At 36.4% G+C, this 17327-nt stretch overlaps 1 protein-coding gene across 2 annotated transcripts in view; it reads right to left on the bottom strand.

Annotated features, from left to right (window-relative positions):
• PLOD2 (procollagen-lysine,2-oxoglutarate 5-dioxygenase 2) overlaps positions 1-17327 on the bottom strand; it is a 93605-nt gene that overhangs the window by 47661 nt on the left and 28617 nt on the right. For both annotated transcript variants that reach the window (XM_041734198.1, XM_041734197.1), the window contains exon 2: positions 2978-3069. In XM_041734198.1, coding sequence (XP_041590132.1) covers positions 2978-3069 — 92 coding nt within the window. The remainder of the gene's footprint in view (positions 1-2977; positions 3070-17327) is intronic.

Here is a 17327-nt window from a genome sequence, read left to right on the forward strand (position 1 = left end):
AGAAAAGAATTTTTCATATTCTCCAAACATAAAATATGGATAGAGACTAACAAAAGTCAAAACTGATGTGGATCTGGATTCATATTGGGGCTAGTCTAAAAGAATTATTAGCCTAGAAGAATTATTAGTTTTTGCCCCAAAACTGGCCTCCACTGGCGCTATGACTTGTTACACTTCCACTCCAAAACCCTTCTGGATTTTTCCAATATCACAGTAATACCAGACCAGCCACATTCAAGAGCCTAGTCTGTGCAACACTCCATGCTAAGTTCTATTCTCTACTTTCTTTCCACTCCATCAGTGTGTCAGACTTTAGTATGCATCAGAATCATGTAGAAGGTCTGTTAAAACACAGACTGCATTGGGGCACCTGGGTGGCACTGTCTGTTAGCTGTCTGACTCTTGGTTTCAACTCAGGTCCTGATCTTAGGGTCGTGATATCGAGCCCCACATCAGGCTGTGCACAAAGTGAGGAGTCTGCTTGAGATTCTCTCCCCTGTTGTCCCTCCTGCTCATGTGTGTGTTCTCTCTCTCTCAAATTTTAAAATAATAAAATAATAATAATAATAATAATAATAATAATAATAATAATAATAAAATACAGGGTCCTACTGTGTCTGGCAGGGTCCTATAGCCAGCGTTTGTAATTTAGTAGGTCTCATGTCAAGCTTAAGAATCTCCTTTCTAGGGATGCCTGGGTGGCTCAGCAGTTGAGCATCTATGCCTTTGGCTCAGGGCATGATTCTGCAGTCCTGGGATTGAGTCCCACATCGGGCTTCCTGCATGGAGCCCGCTTCTCCCTCTGCCTGTGTCTCTGACTCTCTCTCTTGTGTCTGTCATGAATAAACAAAATCTTTAAAAAAAAAAACTCCTTTCTAACAATTTCCCAGATGATGCCGATGTTGGTGGTCTAAGGTCTACACTTTTAGAACTATTATGTTTCATAATTGGGAAGACAGCAAAAGTCACTCAAATGGGCTGGGTCCAAGATCTGACATTTCATAGCTATGTACCCTGCGGCACCTTTTCCTTACCTAGAAACAAAGTTATATCTAACATATATACATGGTTTCAACAGTATACAACATATAAAGCTTCAAACAGTGCTTCACATATAAGGAACATCCCACACTCTCCCCAGTCCAAACTCTGAAGATCCCCCTTATTGGATTTCAGCATTATTCAGCATTAATTTACCCTGATTTCTCTGTTACTTCCATATGCCTATCAGTACATACCACTATATTTTTCCACGATCCTAACAAACTTTTTTTTAAAGATTTTATTTATTTATTCATGAGAGACACAGAGAGAGAGAAAGAGAGAGAGAGAGAGAGAGAGAGAGGCAGAGACACAGGCAGAGGGAGAAGCAGGCTCCCTGCATGGAGCCTTGACGTGGGACTCAATCCTGGGACTCCCGGATCACACCCTGTGCCAAAAGCAAGTGCTCAACCACTTAGCCACCCAGGCATTCCATCCTAACAAACTTCTAACATGTTTATCATTTATCCTGCATTAAACATCTGGTTCTTAACACTAGATCTCTTTTCCAGCAGTGTTTAGCCTCCTTAATAGCTGCTCTATATTAACATCTGTACCTAGTCTCCCAGGGGTCATGTAAAGGAATACTACCGGGGATCCCTGGGTGACTCAGCAGTTTAGCGCCTGCCTTTGGCCCAGGGCGCTATCCTGGAGTCCGGTGATTGAGTCCCACGTCAGGCTCCTGGCATGGAGCCTGCTTCTCCCTCTGCCTGTGTCTCTGCCTCTCTCTATGTCTATCATGAATTAAAAAAATAAAAATAAAAATAAAAATAAAGAAATACTACCTTTTTTTCTACATTACATACTACAACAGCTCAGTTTTTCCCTAAGCAAAATAATCTTACTCCCTTTTTGTTTTTAAGTTGTGTTTTGTTTGGTTGGTTAGTTTTTATTGTTTTGTTTTGTTTTTAATTTTTGGGTTTTTTTTTTGTAAATATGTTCACTTTGTTTGTTGGTTTGTTTGTTTTCCTGCTTGGGATACCCCCCCATCCACTGCTTATTTGTGGAAAAGACTTGGTTGACCTCTATTAAAAAAAGAGAAGTAAATAAAAAAGGAAGGCCCTTCAAAAAAAAAAAAAAAAAAAAAAAAAAAGGAAGGCCCTTCACAATCAGTTCACTAGTTATATCAAAGTCCCCAGGTTTCCTCTGATTATTTATCAATGAGATATTCTCCTGGAGGTCAGTCTTCTAAAAAGCCTTTTTGTGGGACACCTGGTTGGCTCAAGGATTAGGCATCTGCCTGCCAGCTCAGGGTGTGATCCCAGGATGCGGGATTGAGTCCCACACTGGGCTCCCTGCATGGAGCCTGCTTCTCTCCCTCTGCCTGTATCTCTGCCTCTCTCTCTCTCTGTCTCTAATAAAAAAGTAAATAAAATCTTTAAAAGAATTAAAAATTAAAATAAAAAGCATTTTTTTAAACTATTTTTACAATGTTCACAAACCCCTCTGAAACAAACAACAGGAAAAGCAACTCTCAATAATGGGACAGAAAAGGGATCCCTTTCACCATCATGTTTCCAATTCTCTGTAAGCAAAGAAACAGACTATGACAAACACATCCATTACAGAAAAAAACTCTTCAAAGTAAATGAAAAAAATTACTGTCAAATCTGTTACACTGTGCTTGTACATGACCCCTCAAAAGAAACATAAATATATACAAATATATTTTTTCTGTTGTTTTACAGAATGTGTTTATACAAAGCATTAGCAAGTATGAAGAAATTATTGTCTAAGTGGCATAGTATTAATAAGGTCAAAATGTACTCTTAAAACAATCAACCATTTGTTTTAATTATAAACTCAGCGACTATGTAACCAAATTTCAACTTCCTTGTGTGGATTGTGGATTGTGGTGGTGGCATTGTTATTGTCATGGAAAATGTAGTTTAGTCACATATTTTAATATCTCCATGAATTAGAAAATATACTGTACCTTCACAGTATAATTGAAGTATCTAGCCGACTGCATAAATCGATGGAATCCATCACTTTCTTTTGTTGCTACAGTTATGACTAATAATTTATCTGCAAAGACAGAAGGAACAAACATAAGATGGTTTTCCTAGAGGTTAAATGCTCCCACTTTACAACCCAATAGTGATTCAAGTCCTCATTAAATCTACCCATCTACCTCCTATTAATTCGTGTAATGAAGTCCTAAAAGCCACAACATTTACATCACTGTCAGTGCCTTTTTTTTTTTTTAACAAATAAAGGAACCAAAATCAGCACTGCCCTAGAAAATACACAGCTTTTAGTCACCATTTCATAATGGATGATTATTTTCTATCCAACATAAAACCACTTATTAGTAGGAGGAGGTAGATTTAAGCAATCATTTCAAAATATCCATAAAAGCTATTAAGGACAATCCTTATTAGGAAAAGGTATGTTGGAAAATGTATAAAGGAAACAAGTACATTAGCAGATACCAAAAGTGCTGGGACATTTCTTTCAATCTGAGACATAAGAGAACCCATAGACTTAGAAAACAAAAGTTAACATCTTTTCAACATTCTAGGCACTAAGCTATATCATTTGACTTACTTGCCTGTTACCAATAACAAAAAATTCACCAATTCATAACAGTCAACTAAGCAATAGGCAATTATTGGAAATAGCATTACTGCTCATAGAATTGAATTAAAAACAATTTCATATAAATCAAAGTATTTTTCCACCAAATTTGAAAATTAAAACAATAAAATATGTAGGTGCAATACACATGAAGGAATAACAGATTCAAACATTCATGTCAACCAAAAATAGGAAAACATTTCCATAGAGATAAATAACATTCTTAGGTTTTTGGTTTTGGTTTTTTTTGGAGAAAGATATTTCTCATATAATTTTCACCATTATGAGAAGTAATACTCAAGGAAAATTAAGTTACTTTCATAAAGTTTTCAGGCTCTACATAAATATATTTTAAGAGTACTTTTTAAATTAACTATTCTTTTTTTAAAAACAAAATTTCATTTGTAGAATTTTAAACAAGGCTTAACTAATTATAAGAAAATGTGATATATTACCATTCACAATAAATTCTGAAAGAGAACACCAGATTTTTAATAAATATTTTCTACATAAATCATAAGAATTACCTACAAGTTTAGATTTTAACTAGATGGATTTTGACACTTACCATTTTCAGTATAAAACTAACAGCAAAGATTTCAACATCCTTAATAGGAAAAGTAATGTTGGCCAGACCAGTGAGTAGACAAAAATGTTACCTAATCCAATGACTCAGAAGGCAAAATTTAAAATGTGTAGTCTGACTATGTCTGGCAATCTTATGCCAAATAAGGACTCCCGTTGTCTTACTATTATTGCTAATTACAAAAAGCAAAACAAAACAAAACAAAAAAACAACCAAATGATGAATAAATAATCTTATTAAGGAAAAGTATGTTTAATAGCATTATATGTAAACATCTGCTTCCTCTTACATGCTATTCAGTATCATTACTATGATGCTAAATAAATCTTAATTGGGGGCAATAAAAAAAGCATTGACATGTACTACTCACAAGTTCTCACCAATCAATTCAAGAGTCTAACTTGCTCACTATTTATGAAGTATTCTTGTTAAAATTTTAACCTAAATTTGATACATACTTGATTTCACAATTGACCTATAGAATCAGTGGCAAAGAGGAAAAACAATGGGAGGGAAACCAATATAGTATATTAACAGAATTAAGAGATAATTCAACCAAATATAAGCTATGGAGTTTAGTTGAGTCCTGATCTGAAAAACTAATGGCAGAAAGGTATTTCTGAGAAAATTAGGGAATTTTGAACACTAATTAGACGTTTGTTGATATAAGAAATTACTGCTAACTTTTTTACTGTGTTAATGGCATTGATTTTTTTTGAAGAGTCCTTGTAATTTGATTTTTAAAAAGATTTTATTTATTTATTTGAAAGAGAATGAGCTAGAGAGCACAAGTGGGCGGAGGGCTTCCACTGAGCAGGGAGCCCTCTGCAAGGCTTGATCTCAGGAGCTTGATCATGACCTGAGCAGCAAGTAGCCGCTTAAAAGACTGAGCCACCCACGTGCCTCAAAGAGTCCTTATAATTTAGAAACACATATTTAACTATTTACCCAATAAAATAATATACAGTATTTACAGTTTGTTTTAAAATTATCCCGAGGTTGACGGAGGCAATGAAGGAGGAGGATAAAGATTAACTAAGATTGGCTATATGTGATCACTGTTAAAACTGAATTCCTTTTGTATATGTTTGGAAATTCCTACAATTAAAAATCTATATGCACAATCCCTAAACTTCCAATCAGAAAAATACTCAATATAAAACTTTTAACAGTCTAAACAAATCTAAAAATAATGAAATAGCAGAAATATTCAAACCAAAAAAATTGTAATTTAAACAACTATTATTAGTTTTTCACTCAATGCACCCACCACAATCAAAATGATAATGTGAGATGACAGAGAAAGGAAATGGGCTTGAGTAAGTGGCATCCATCAACCATTACCAAAACCAATCTATAACAGTGTCAAAGAAAAGGCAAATAGAAACTCAACTGTGACCGAATCTAACTTCTGATGCCACTATCTGACCCTATTATAAATAGATTAATATGATTTGTATGAACAAGAAGCATGTAATGCATCTATAGAGTATGGTAGATTAGAACAACCATTTATTACTGAAAATTCACACCATGGCAAAAAATAAAAACTTCTGTTTTTACAATCCCCTCAAATGCCTATCATTATAGTAAGATTTAACATATGCTGAAGTGGCTAAATATATAGCTCTCTATAAAAATTCAGGTGAATATCAGAATTCCTCTAAAAACCAAGAAGTCAATTTATTTAGAAAAACCAAAATACACTATTAAATTCTCTCTTATTAATACAGTTCTGGGGGCAGAAAGAACGCATTGTTAAAGAGTCATTTTTTTCTCCAAATAGTTGTTGACATAAGAGCAGAATTTATCAATATTTAGTGCTAACCTAATGTATCAATATTTAGTGCTGACCTAAGGTTTCTTTTCAAAAGCAAAACAGGGACTTAAAATAGAAAATTTTTGTTAATATACCATCTGCAAATGCTAAAGCTGCACATAAAATTCATCTGAAAGTCCTTGTCTTAAGGACAGTCACTACATTAAGTAACTTAGCACTAGCTGCCTTTGAACCCATTACTGAAGGATAAATCTCTCATTTTTCCAAGAAAATTTCTTCACAAACAAGTACTCAATTTTAAATTTGCAAATATCAAGAAAAAAATTCTAAAATAGGAGCTACAAATATACTATTCTCACTTTTCACCTAACTCATTTTATAACCAGATATGTCCTTTATCTATAAAGATCAGCAACTCTCAATTTTCTACTAAAGGAACATATTGCATCTTCCTAGTAATGGTTAGCATAGAGGCAGAGGCTAGTAAACTTTCACTGTAAAAGAACAAACAGTAAATATTTTATTTTTTTAAAGATTTTATTTATTTATTCATGAGAGACAGAGAGAGAGAGAGAGAGAGAGGCAGAGACACAGATTGAGGGAGAAGCAGGGTCCCCGCAGGGAGCCCGATGTGGGACTCAATCCCTGATCCTCGGACCAAACAGGGGATCTCTCCCCAAGCCAAAGGCCGGGGCTCAACAGCCAAGCCCACCCAGGAGTCCCAATAGTAAATATGTTAGACTTTGTGGACCACATATAATGTCTGTCTTGACTCTTTTCATTTTTTAAACACTAAAAAAAAAGGATTATCAATTTTCTGGTCTTTCTCTACAAAAACAGTGAGTCAGATTAGGCCTAGGAGTCATGGTTTGCTACTGTAGTTGGCCATATGAATCTGAAGACAAGTAGTTGGGTTCAAATCCCAGCTCTACCATTTATTTGTTAGAAATTGGTCAGCTATGTGTGTTTCATAAATATCTCATCTATAATATGTATGTAAAATAACACCTGCCCGATAGGTTTGCTGTAAGAATTAAATCGATTAATATATGCTAAGCGGCTGACACATTTTAAGGTCTACATATATCTACATAAATAGTATCTTCTTATTTCTACTCAACAAATCCATGGATGAGGTAGGCAATAGTTGTACAAATCTCAGCAGGTTATAACTCTTTTTCTCTACCAGAGTTATATACTCAAGAATCTGATTTCTCTTCCAACTCTCAAGATTTTATGATGCTAGTAATGACTGAAACACACACATACAAACCCAACCTATGTAAAAACAGTTCAGGTTGAAGCTATTTATTCAAATAATTTAGCAAGAAAATGCAGATATGCAAAAGCCCCCTAAACCCACTTAACCCACTCCACTCATAGCTCTACAAAGCAGACTGATCTTTTCAAAACTCTTAGATATCCGAACATGTCATTCCACTGCTAAATACCCTTAAATGGCTTTGCGTTGCCCTTAGGATGGTACCCAAGCTCCTTCACCTCAATGTGGTCCTTAACTGTGCCCCTCTTCAGTGTCACCCATTACCTCTCCCTCCTTTGTTCTCTCTGCTCCAATGGCCTGGCCTTTTTTGATTCTCCAACAGCATCTGCTCCTTCCCATTCAAAGAGAAGAGCCTATACAACATCATTATTTAATTCTCCTTCTGAACTCTTGATGGAGTCACTGGCTATTGAAATTTCAGATTCTTCCAATAGGCCATTTCCTTCAGGAGTCTGTCCCTGACTACCTCTCTTTCAGGGCACTTACCACAAATTATATATCAACATTCACGATTATTACTTGAGATTAAAGTCTCTCCCACCAGCTAGACCATAAATGTCTTACAGGATGTCTTTTTCTCAACACTACACCTCCAAACTGTATCAGTGTTTAACATATAGCAGGTTCTTAATAAACATTTGTTGAATGAGTAGATTTGGGAACAGGTAATGCTATGCTTCATGTGAATGTGTGTGTAAAATAATTTGTTCTCAACAAAATCCCTATTTCATTAGCTTTATTATCTCCAATTCACAGATGAAGAAAATAAGGTTTATTATTTTTTAAAGATTTTATTTATTTATTCATGAGAGACAGAGAGAGAGAGAGACAGAGGCAGAGACGCTGGCAGAAGGAGAAGCAGGCTCCATGCAGGGAGCCCGATGTGGGACTCCATCCCAGGTCTCCAGGATCACGCCCTGGGTTGAAGGTGGCACTAAACCGCTGAGCCACCTGGGCTGCCCAAAAGTAAGGTTTAAATAAATTAAACAATTTCACTAAAGTCACTCAATCTGTTATTAGCAAAGCCAGAAATAGACCTTCAGCTATTTCTCAAAATTCATTTATGATGATTCATGTGGACTTACTTGCTAGTGAGAAGTCAAGAGACTAGATGTAAACTCTGAGTTTTACTACATGTGTAGAAAAGAGATAACATAGCAAGCCTGAAACTTCTATCCTTAGAAAGACTTGTATGCAGGGAAGGTCCTTGGCTGTCATCTGGAAAATTGGATTTGGGGAGGGTTCCCATCATTCCCAATAAGAATGGTTCACTGTCCCTAAAATCGAGAAACAATGTACTTATGCTGAACAGCTGCTTTCCTTCTATAAGTTTGGAATTTTGATACAGAGGCATATGTGACCAGCCCCCACTAAAAACCATGAGCACTGAGTCTCTAATGAGCTTTCCTAATAAAACATGTGTTGTCACAGTTAGTTGGTAGGGGAATTGAACAAACCCTGTGGGACTCCACTGGGAAAAACTACTGGAAGCTGTGTCTGATTTCCCTGGATTGGCTAGGTACCTTTTTCCCTTTGCTGATTTTGCTTAATATCCTTTCACTATAATAAATCACAACAATGAGTATGACTTATATGATAAATCCTCTTAGTCCTCCTAATGAATGGTTGAATCTGGTGATGGATGGCCTTGAGGATACCAGACCCAACATACTTCTAGTTATAGGCAGCAAATCTTCATCTGAATAAGACATTATGGGCCTAACTAGTTATGTGTCTGATAAAGGGCTAGTTACAGAGAGAGAGAAAAGACTCCAAACAGGCTCCAGAGAAGAAGTATTTGATACACAGCCAATTGCACTCTGTTCCCACCCCCACCCCCCCCCGAGAGTCATTTCATTTTTTTAAAGATTTTATTTATTTGACAGAAAGAGAGAGAGAGAGAGAGAGAGAGAGACAGACAATGCACAAGTAGTGGGGAGGGAGCAGAGGGAGAAGAGGTAGATTCCCTGTTCAGTGGGGAACCGGATGTGGGGCTTGATTCCAGGACCCTGGGATCATTACCTGAGCTCAAGGTAGAAGCTTAACTGCCAGAGCCACCCAGGTAGCCTAGTCATTTTATATTAATGTAAATTGTGAACTCATGAATAATGTAGCAAAGCCCACTTCTTTTACAAAGGGGGAAACCAAGACCTAAAAGAGAAAACAAGACTTGTCTGGGATCCTGCAACTCAGTGATAACCAATCTAGGACTGGAACTCAAGTTTCTCAATTATTAAAAGCATGGTATTCCTAGGTCTTATTGAACAATTTTGTTGCTTTCTGAAGTACTGAGTCACCCAAACACTATGACAATTAAACCAAATTACAGTGTGTAGGTACCAAGAAAACAAATTTCATTTTCTGGAATTGTTAAAAAGAAAATAGTAATTCAAAACAAAAATTCCTTAAGAACAATTAATGCCAAAAATTTCAACAAAGATAAAACCTAAAACGGATGTGCCAAAGAGACATCAAAGAATTCCTTAGGATTTGTGTAGTAAAGAGGAGAGAAAAGGTAATAAAAAAAAAAAAAAAAAAAAAAAAAAAAAAAAACCTTCCAATCACTAATGCTACACAGGGAACAACTTCCCACATTAGCATTCAGAGGGGTGCTTGAGCTTCCACTGCCCACTCTGGACAGTGCACAGATACACAGTAATCAAGAGATGTGCCATGAGGTAGTACCGGAAAGGGTAGTATGCAGGATGACCAACCACCCCAGGCTGCCCAGCAATCAGGAGGTTCTCAGAGCACAGGGATTTCAGTTTTTAAACTTGGAATCTCCTGAGCAAATCAGGACAATTTGGTCACTGTAGCAACATGTGCAGTGGGATTAGAGAAGGTGACTATTGCCAGTTATGTAGAAAAGACTGGATGACAGATGGTCCAGGAGCCAAATGGTAGGGAGGCATTAAGTTAAGGATAAACTCTTCCTAGAGCCAGAAGTCCAACCAAGACCACATACCAAGTGAAACAGGACCAGACTTAGACCACCAAAGGTCTTAGGCACCAAAAGGTCAAAGTAGAAAAAGACCACCTCTGTCACTCATAAGTATTTCAAACCATAATATGCATTTTTAAACTTTTTTTAAATAAAAAATTGTACATACACTAAAATTATAATTGCCTTTTTCAAAAGGTTTTCTGATTTTCTTTTTGGGTTTCCCATGTTTCCTATATATGTGTGTGTGTGTATATATATCCATGTTTAGTCTACTAGGTAACCTAGTATTGACTAGAAGATAAATTTCAAGACACGGTCAAAAGAGATATTTACATTATGCCCAAAAATTCCTAGCAGCTAGTTGCTTTCACAGTGCTATGAAAGCTCAAAGGCATTTAAGAATAGCATACAAACAGATAATTATATTGCAAAAAACATCAAAATTGGTATTTCTGTAGTCAGTAAAACTTGAATAACTACGATAACATCAGAATTTTAGAGTGAGGTGTGTGGGCCCTTCATAACTATATTAATCATAATAATCATAGATGGAGGAAAACCTTGATTTAAATACATACTTAATAAATTTAAGTAGATTTATGTTTGAATAAATTTATATTCACCTAATCACAAAAGTATTAACACATTTTAGAAAAACATTAACATATACATATGACCATGAGTATACATATAAGAATATATACATATGAATCTATTCAAACTGTGTAAAAAGAAAAGAACAAACTTTATTCAGAACTCCAATTCAATAACTCTCTTTGGTAATACCCCACCATACCCCACCATCCCTCACATCCCTATGCATGACCTAAATTTTAAGAACTCAACCTAAAGGTTGATTGACAAGAAAAAAACTAAAGGAGGGCAGCCTGGGTGGCTCAGCGGTTTAGCGCCGCCTTCAGCCCAGGGCCTGACCTGGAGACCCGGGATCGAGTCCCATGTCAGGCTCCCTGCATGGTGCCTGCTTCTCCCTCTGCCTGTGTCTCTCCTCTCTCTCTCTCTCTCTCTCTCTCTCTCGTGAATAAATAAAATCTTAAAAAAAAAAAAAAAACTAAAGGCAATCCACTTGGCCTCTACATCCAGCAACATGCCTCTCCCAGCAACATGGAGATAAAAATGCAAGGAATTGATTACTGCCAAAAACCATACAGTGAGGTCCACCAAATTGTGTCTGGAGTTTAGAAGGGGAAACTAAAATTTAAACACCAAGAATGATGATGAGAAGGGAGACTTCAATCAGGGTAAGTAAAACATGATTCAAAAAAATAAAGAATAAAAAGTGTCCTAAGGGCTTTACCTGAATATAAACTCAAATATGAGTCAATATGTGAGACAGCTAGCCAAAACAAACAAAAAAACTACCTTAACAAGAGAGGTGATGATCCCTCTGTAACCAGTGCAGCCCATCCATGGAAAATTATGAGATGTTTGGCATGCTACATTGAGGAAAATTTTGACAAACATAGAGACTGACCAAGCACAGTTGAAGGTCTGGCAATTATTTCACATATTGAATAGTCGAGGGATTGAGAACTTTTCTACCTGAAAAAAAGATTCAACACCTCCCTGCCTCATTATATTTGAGAAGAAGAAAAACAAACAAACAAACAGATCTCCTCTATCTTATTTTAAAGAAGATAACTGGCTGGGGAAGAATTAATGGAGAGATGGCAGATTTTATATCAGTATTATCAGGCTGCTGTAGCAAAATACCATACAGCCGATAGCCTATAAACAACAGGAATTTATTTCTCACAACTTCTTGAGGCTGAAAGTCCAAGATTACACCACCAGCATGGTGAGGGCCATTTTCCTGGTTCACAGCCAGCACCTTCTCCATCTGTCTTCACATGGTGAAAAGGGCTGGGATCTCTTTGGAGCCTCTTTTATAAGAGCACTAACCATATTCATGAGGTCTCTACCCTTGTGACTTAAGCACCTCCCCAAGACCCTACCTTCTAATACCATCACCCTTGGGAGTTAAGTTTTCAAGATATCAATATGGAAGGGATACAAACGTTCAGATCACAGCAAATACAAAGTACAATTAAAAGCATCCAGGATGGGGGATCCCTGGGTGGCGCAGCGGTTTGGCACCTGCCTTTGGCCCAGGGCGCGATCCTGGAGACCCGGGATCGAGTCCCACGTCGGGCTCCCGGTGCATGGAGCCTGCTTCTCCCTCTGCCTGTGTCTCTGCCTCTCTCTCTCTGTGTGTGTGTGTGTGTGACTATCATAAATAAATAAAAATTAAAAAAAAAAAAAAGCATCCAGGATGAACAGACTATGTTAGAAAAGTAGTATTTCCTACCTTTATCACCATTAATACAAAGAGGATAGATCCATTTTCCAGGATTTATGACCTGGAGGGCACACTTGATCCATTCAAAATATACCTTGATTATCATTTTAATGTCATAGGGAAAAGGTGCTGCTCCTTTCACAAATAGATTTTGATTTGTAAGAATTCCAAGGGTTCAAAGGTTACAGCAACCTCCAAAATAGAAAGATGTACCAATAACGAGAACCTCCTTTGAGTGGGACAGGGTAACCCATCTGCTAGCCAAATGCTTTAGCAGAGACTATAAATTGACTGCCAAAAATCTGGTCCCAAGGTTATGTAGTTTGTTCAGACAAATGTGATTTATTGCTGTTTATTCCATCTTTTACATAGGCACTAAAAATATTTCCCAGACTCATAAGTAAAGGGCATCAATAGTAAAGTTAACAACCAGTACAAAGCAGCAGAAGCTGAGATAATATATTCTTGCTAATTCAAGTACAAATGAAAAGAACTGTTGCCCTTGGGCAGAGGCCAAGCTGAAATGGACTTGTGGCCAAGCAAGCCATGCTCTAAGAGAAAGTTGTTAAGGATGAGGTGTCTGAACCAAAATGACCTTACTCCTCCATAATGGGAAAAGAAAATTCATTATGAAGTCTGCCTAACCTGAAGGAATAAAAATAAATGAATCTGGAATGCAAAATTAAAAGCACACCTGATAAAGTAGGGAGTGGCTAAAATAGAAACAGAAAAAAGTCAACTTTCACTCCTCATCTTCAAGTATAAACGTTTGCTGCTTCTATTCTACATTGCCACGAACACATTACAAAAACATTTTTTTTAAAGAAAGGCATTTTCCATTGTATCCATCTTGCACAAAATGAGTACATTTAATCTGAGCAGGAGTCCATCTTCACATTGTTTGGAAAGTTTTATGGCATCTATTTTGGCCGCTCAGAATCCTCTCCCAAAAACTTGCTAGTTCTCCATATTGTTCAACAAATTGAACTTGCCATATAAGAGATTACTAGAAAATTGAATCTGTATATATGATACTTGGGGAACGTAAAATTAAGTGTAGACGATTTGATTTCTACAACTATAGATACCTTCTATGAAATTACTATAAGACTCCAAAAAAACCCCCAAGGAGCTTTATTGTTTGTGTTGTAAATGGTCATAAACTTTCATCTTTATGTAAGAGAAATATCCTATTTTTTTGGAAAGTATGGCTAGAAATTATAAGAAACATTCTATCATTCCCAGTGCCAAGTTAGAGATTTAAAAAATGTTTATATATATAGATGACTGATTTTTCCTTCCTCAGCCACTCAAATTAATAATTTACTTTTTTGGACTAAGTGATAAAGTAGGAAGTGCTATTCCTTCTCAGTCCTTTCTCTCAGACCTCTAGCTAACTTTCCCTCAGGAGATACCAAAAATGTTGTTCTATGCATGCTTCAAAAGTTGTTAATGTATATCCTACACTCCAATTTTGCCTATTTTAACTTTTTTATTATTCAATTTATTTGAAACAAAAAAGCAAAAAACTTTCACCCATTTCTCCTATCTGCCCCCTCCAACCCCCAATCAACCATTGGTAGTTGACCTCTGGCAACCACCAACCTATTCTCTGTATCTATGAGTTTGGTTTATATATATTTTAGATTGCGCATATAAGAGTGATCATATGGTATTTGTCTTTGACTTATTTCACCTAGCATAATGCCCTCATGGTCCATCCATGTTGTCACAAATGGCAAGATTCATTCCTTTTTATGGCTGAGTAATATTCCATTGTGTATATATATATATATATATATATATATATATATATATACACTACATCTCTTTACCGATTTAGCCATCAACAGACACTTAGTTTGTTTTCAGATCTCGATATTGTAAATAATACTACAATGGGGATCCCTGGGTGGCGCAGCGGTTTGGCGCCTGCCTTTGGCCCAGGGTGCGATCCTGGAGACCCGGGATCGAATCCCACGTCAGGCTCCCAGTGCATGGAGCCTGCTTCTCCCTCTGCCTGTATCTCTGCCTCTCTCTCTCTCTCTGTGACTATCATAAATAAATAAAAAAAATGTAAAAAAAAAAATGTAAATAATACTACAATGGACACGAGAGTACATATATAACTTTGGAATTAGCATTTTCATGTTTTCAAATACCCAGAAATGGAATTCCTGAATTATATGGAATTTCTATTTTTAATTTTTTGAGGAATCTCCACAGTGTTTTCCCCATTGGACCAATTTATATTCCCATCAAGAGAACACAAGGGTTCCCCATTTTCCCCCATCCTTGTCAACACTTGTTATTGTTTATCTTTTTGACAACAGCCATTCTAGTATGTGGTGATCTCATTGTGGTTTTGATCTGCATTTCCCTGATGACTAATCTTGTTAAGCATCTTATGTGTCTGCTGACCATCTGTATTTCTTCATTGGAAAATGTCTATTCAGACCCTCTACCTATTTTTTAATCAATTGTTTTATTGTTGTTGAGTTGTATGAGTTCTTTATAATAAATTTTGGATATTACCCCCTTATCAGAAGTATGGTTTGCAATTTTTTTTCCCTTTCAGTAGATTGTCTTTTCATTTTGTTGATGGTGTCCTTTGCTGTTAAGAAGCTTTATAGTTTGGGACACCTGAGTGGCTCAGCGGATGAGTTCAGGGTGTGATCCCAGATGCCTGGGATCAAGTCCCGCAATGGCCTCCTTGCATGGAGCCTGCTTCTCCTCCCTCTGCCTTTCTGTGTCTCTCATGAATGAATATTTTTTTTTTAAAAAAAGAAGCTAACTAAAAAGCTTTTGTTTATTTTGTTGCTTTTGATACTTTTGTTTTGGGGGTCAGATTCAAAAAAATCGTTGTCAAGACCAATGCCAGGGAGTTTATCACCTATATTTTCTTCTAGGAGTTCTATGGTTCAGGTCTTACATTCAAGTCTTTAATCCACTTTGATCAACTTTTGAATATAGTGTAAGGTAGTGGTCCAGTTTCATTCTTTTGCATGTGGCTGCCCAGTTTTCCAAACTCAACTGGTTGAAGAGACTGTCGTTTCCTCATTGCATATTCTTGGTTCCTTTATGATAAATTAATTGACCACATGTGAGTTTATTTCTGGGTTTTCTATTCTGTTCCATTGATCTGTATGTCTGTTTTCATGCTAATACCATACTATTTAACTACTACAGCTTTGAAATATAGTTTGAATCATAGAATGTGATGCCTCCAGCCTGTTCTTCTTTCTCAAGTTTGCTTTGGCTATTCAAGGTCTTTTATGGTTCCATAAAAATTCCAGAATTGTTTGTTCTATTTCTGTGAATAATACCTTTGGAATTTGGATAGGGATTGCACTAATTTTGCAGATTGCTTTGAGTAATATGGACATTATAGCAATATTAACTCTTCCAATTCATGAGCATAGAATATCTTTCCACTTATTTATGTGTCCTTCACTTTCTTTCAATAATATAATTTTCAACATATAGGTCTTTCGCTTCCTTAAATTTATTACTAGGTATTTTTTATGCAACTGCAAGAGGGATTGTTTTCTTAATTTCTCCTTCTGATAGTTCATTAGTGTATAGAAACACAATAGAATTTTGCATAAAGCCTACAACTTTACTAAATTCATTTATGTTCCAACAGTTTTTTGATGAAATTCTGATTCTCTCTATATAATACCATGTCATCAGCAAATAGTGACAGTTTCTCTTCTTTCTTTCCAATTTGAATGTCCTTTAGCTTTTTCTTGCCAATTTCTCTGGCTAGGACTTCCAATACTACGTTGAACAAAAGTGACAAGAATGGGCATCCTTGTTTTACTCTAGATCTTAAAGTAAAAGCTTTCATTTTTTAAAACTTTTTTAAAATTTTTATTTATTTATGATAGTCACACACACAGAGAGAGAGAGAGAGTCAGAGACACACGCAGAGGGAGAAGCAGGCTCCATGCACCGGGAGTCCGATGTGGGATTCGATCCCAGGTCTCCAGGATCGCGCCCCAGGCCAAAGGCAGGTGCCAAACCGCTGCGCCACCCAGGGATCCCAAGTAAAAGCTTTTAGCTTTTTATTACTATGTTAGCCTTATTATGTTGAAGTGGATTCCCTCTATGCCCACTTTGTTGTGGGGTTTTATCATAAATGGATGTTGAATTTTCTCAAATTATCTTTCTGCCTCTATTGAGATGATCATATAATTATTACCCTTCATTTTGTTAATGTGGTATATCATATTGAATAATTTGTGGATGCTGATTCATTCCTGCATCCCTGGAATAAATCCTGCTTGATCATGGTGCATGATCCTTTCAATCATTGCTGAATTCAATTTGCTAATATTCTGTTGATTTTCACATCTATGTTCATCAGGGGAATTGGCCTGTAATTTTCTTTTCCAGAAAGACATCCTTGCAGTCAGGGACCCTTGTCTAGTTTTGCTATCAGGGTAATGCTGGGCCTTTTACAATGAGTTTCAAAGAGTTCCCTCCTTTTTTATTTTTTGGAAGAGAATGAGAAGGAGTGGTATTAATTCTTCTTAGAATGTTTGGTAGAATTCACCAGTGAAGCCCGATCTTGGACCTGGCTTTTGATTACTGATTTGATCTTCTTTCCAGTAATCAGTCTGTTCAGATTTTCTATTTCTTCATGATTCAGTGGTGATAGTTGTATAGTTCTAAGAATTTATCCATTTTTCCCATTTGTCCAATTTGTTAACAAATAGTTATTCATAATAATATTTATGATCCTTTTTATTTGTGATGTTTGGGCACCTGGTTGCTCAGTTGGAAAAGCATCTG

The sequence above is a fragment of the Vulpes lagopus genome, chromosome 19 (genome assembly GCF_018345385.1).
Source record: "Vulpes lagopus strain Blue_001 chromosome 19, ASM1834538v1, whole genome shotgun sequence".
Taxonomy (NCBI): Eukaryota; Metazoa; Chordata; class Mammalia; order Carnivora; family Canidae; genus Vulpes; species Vulpes lagopus.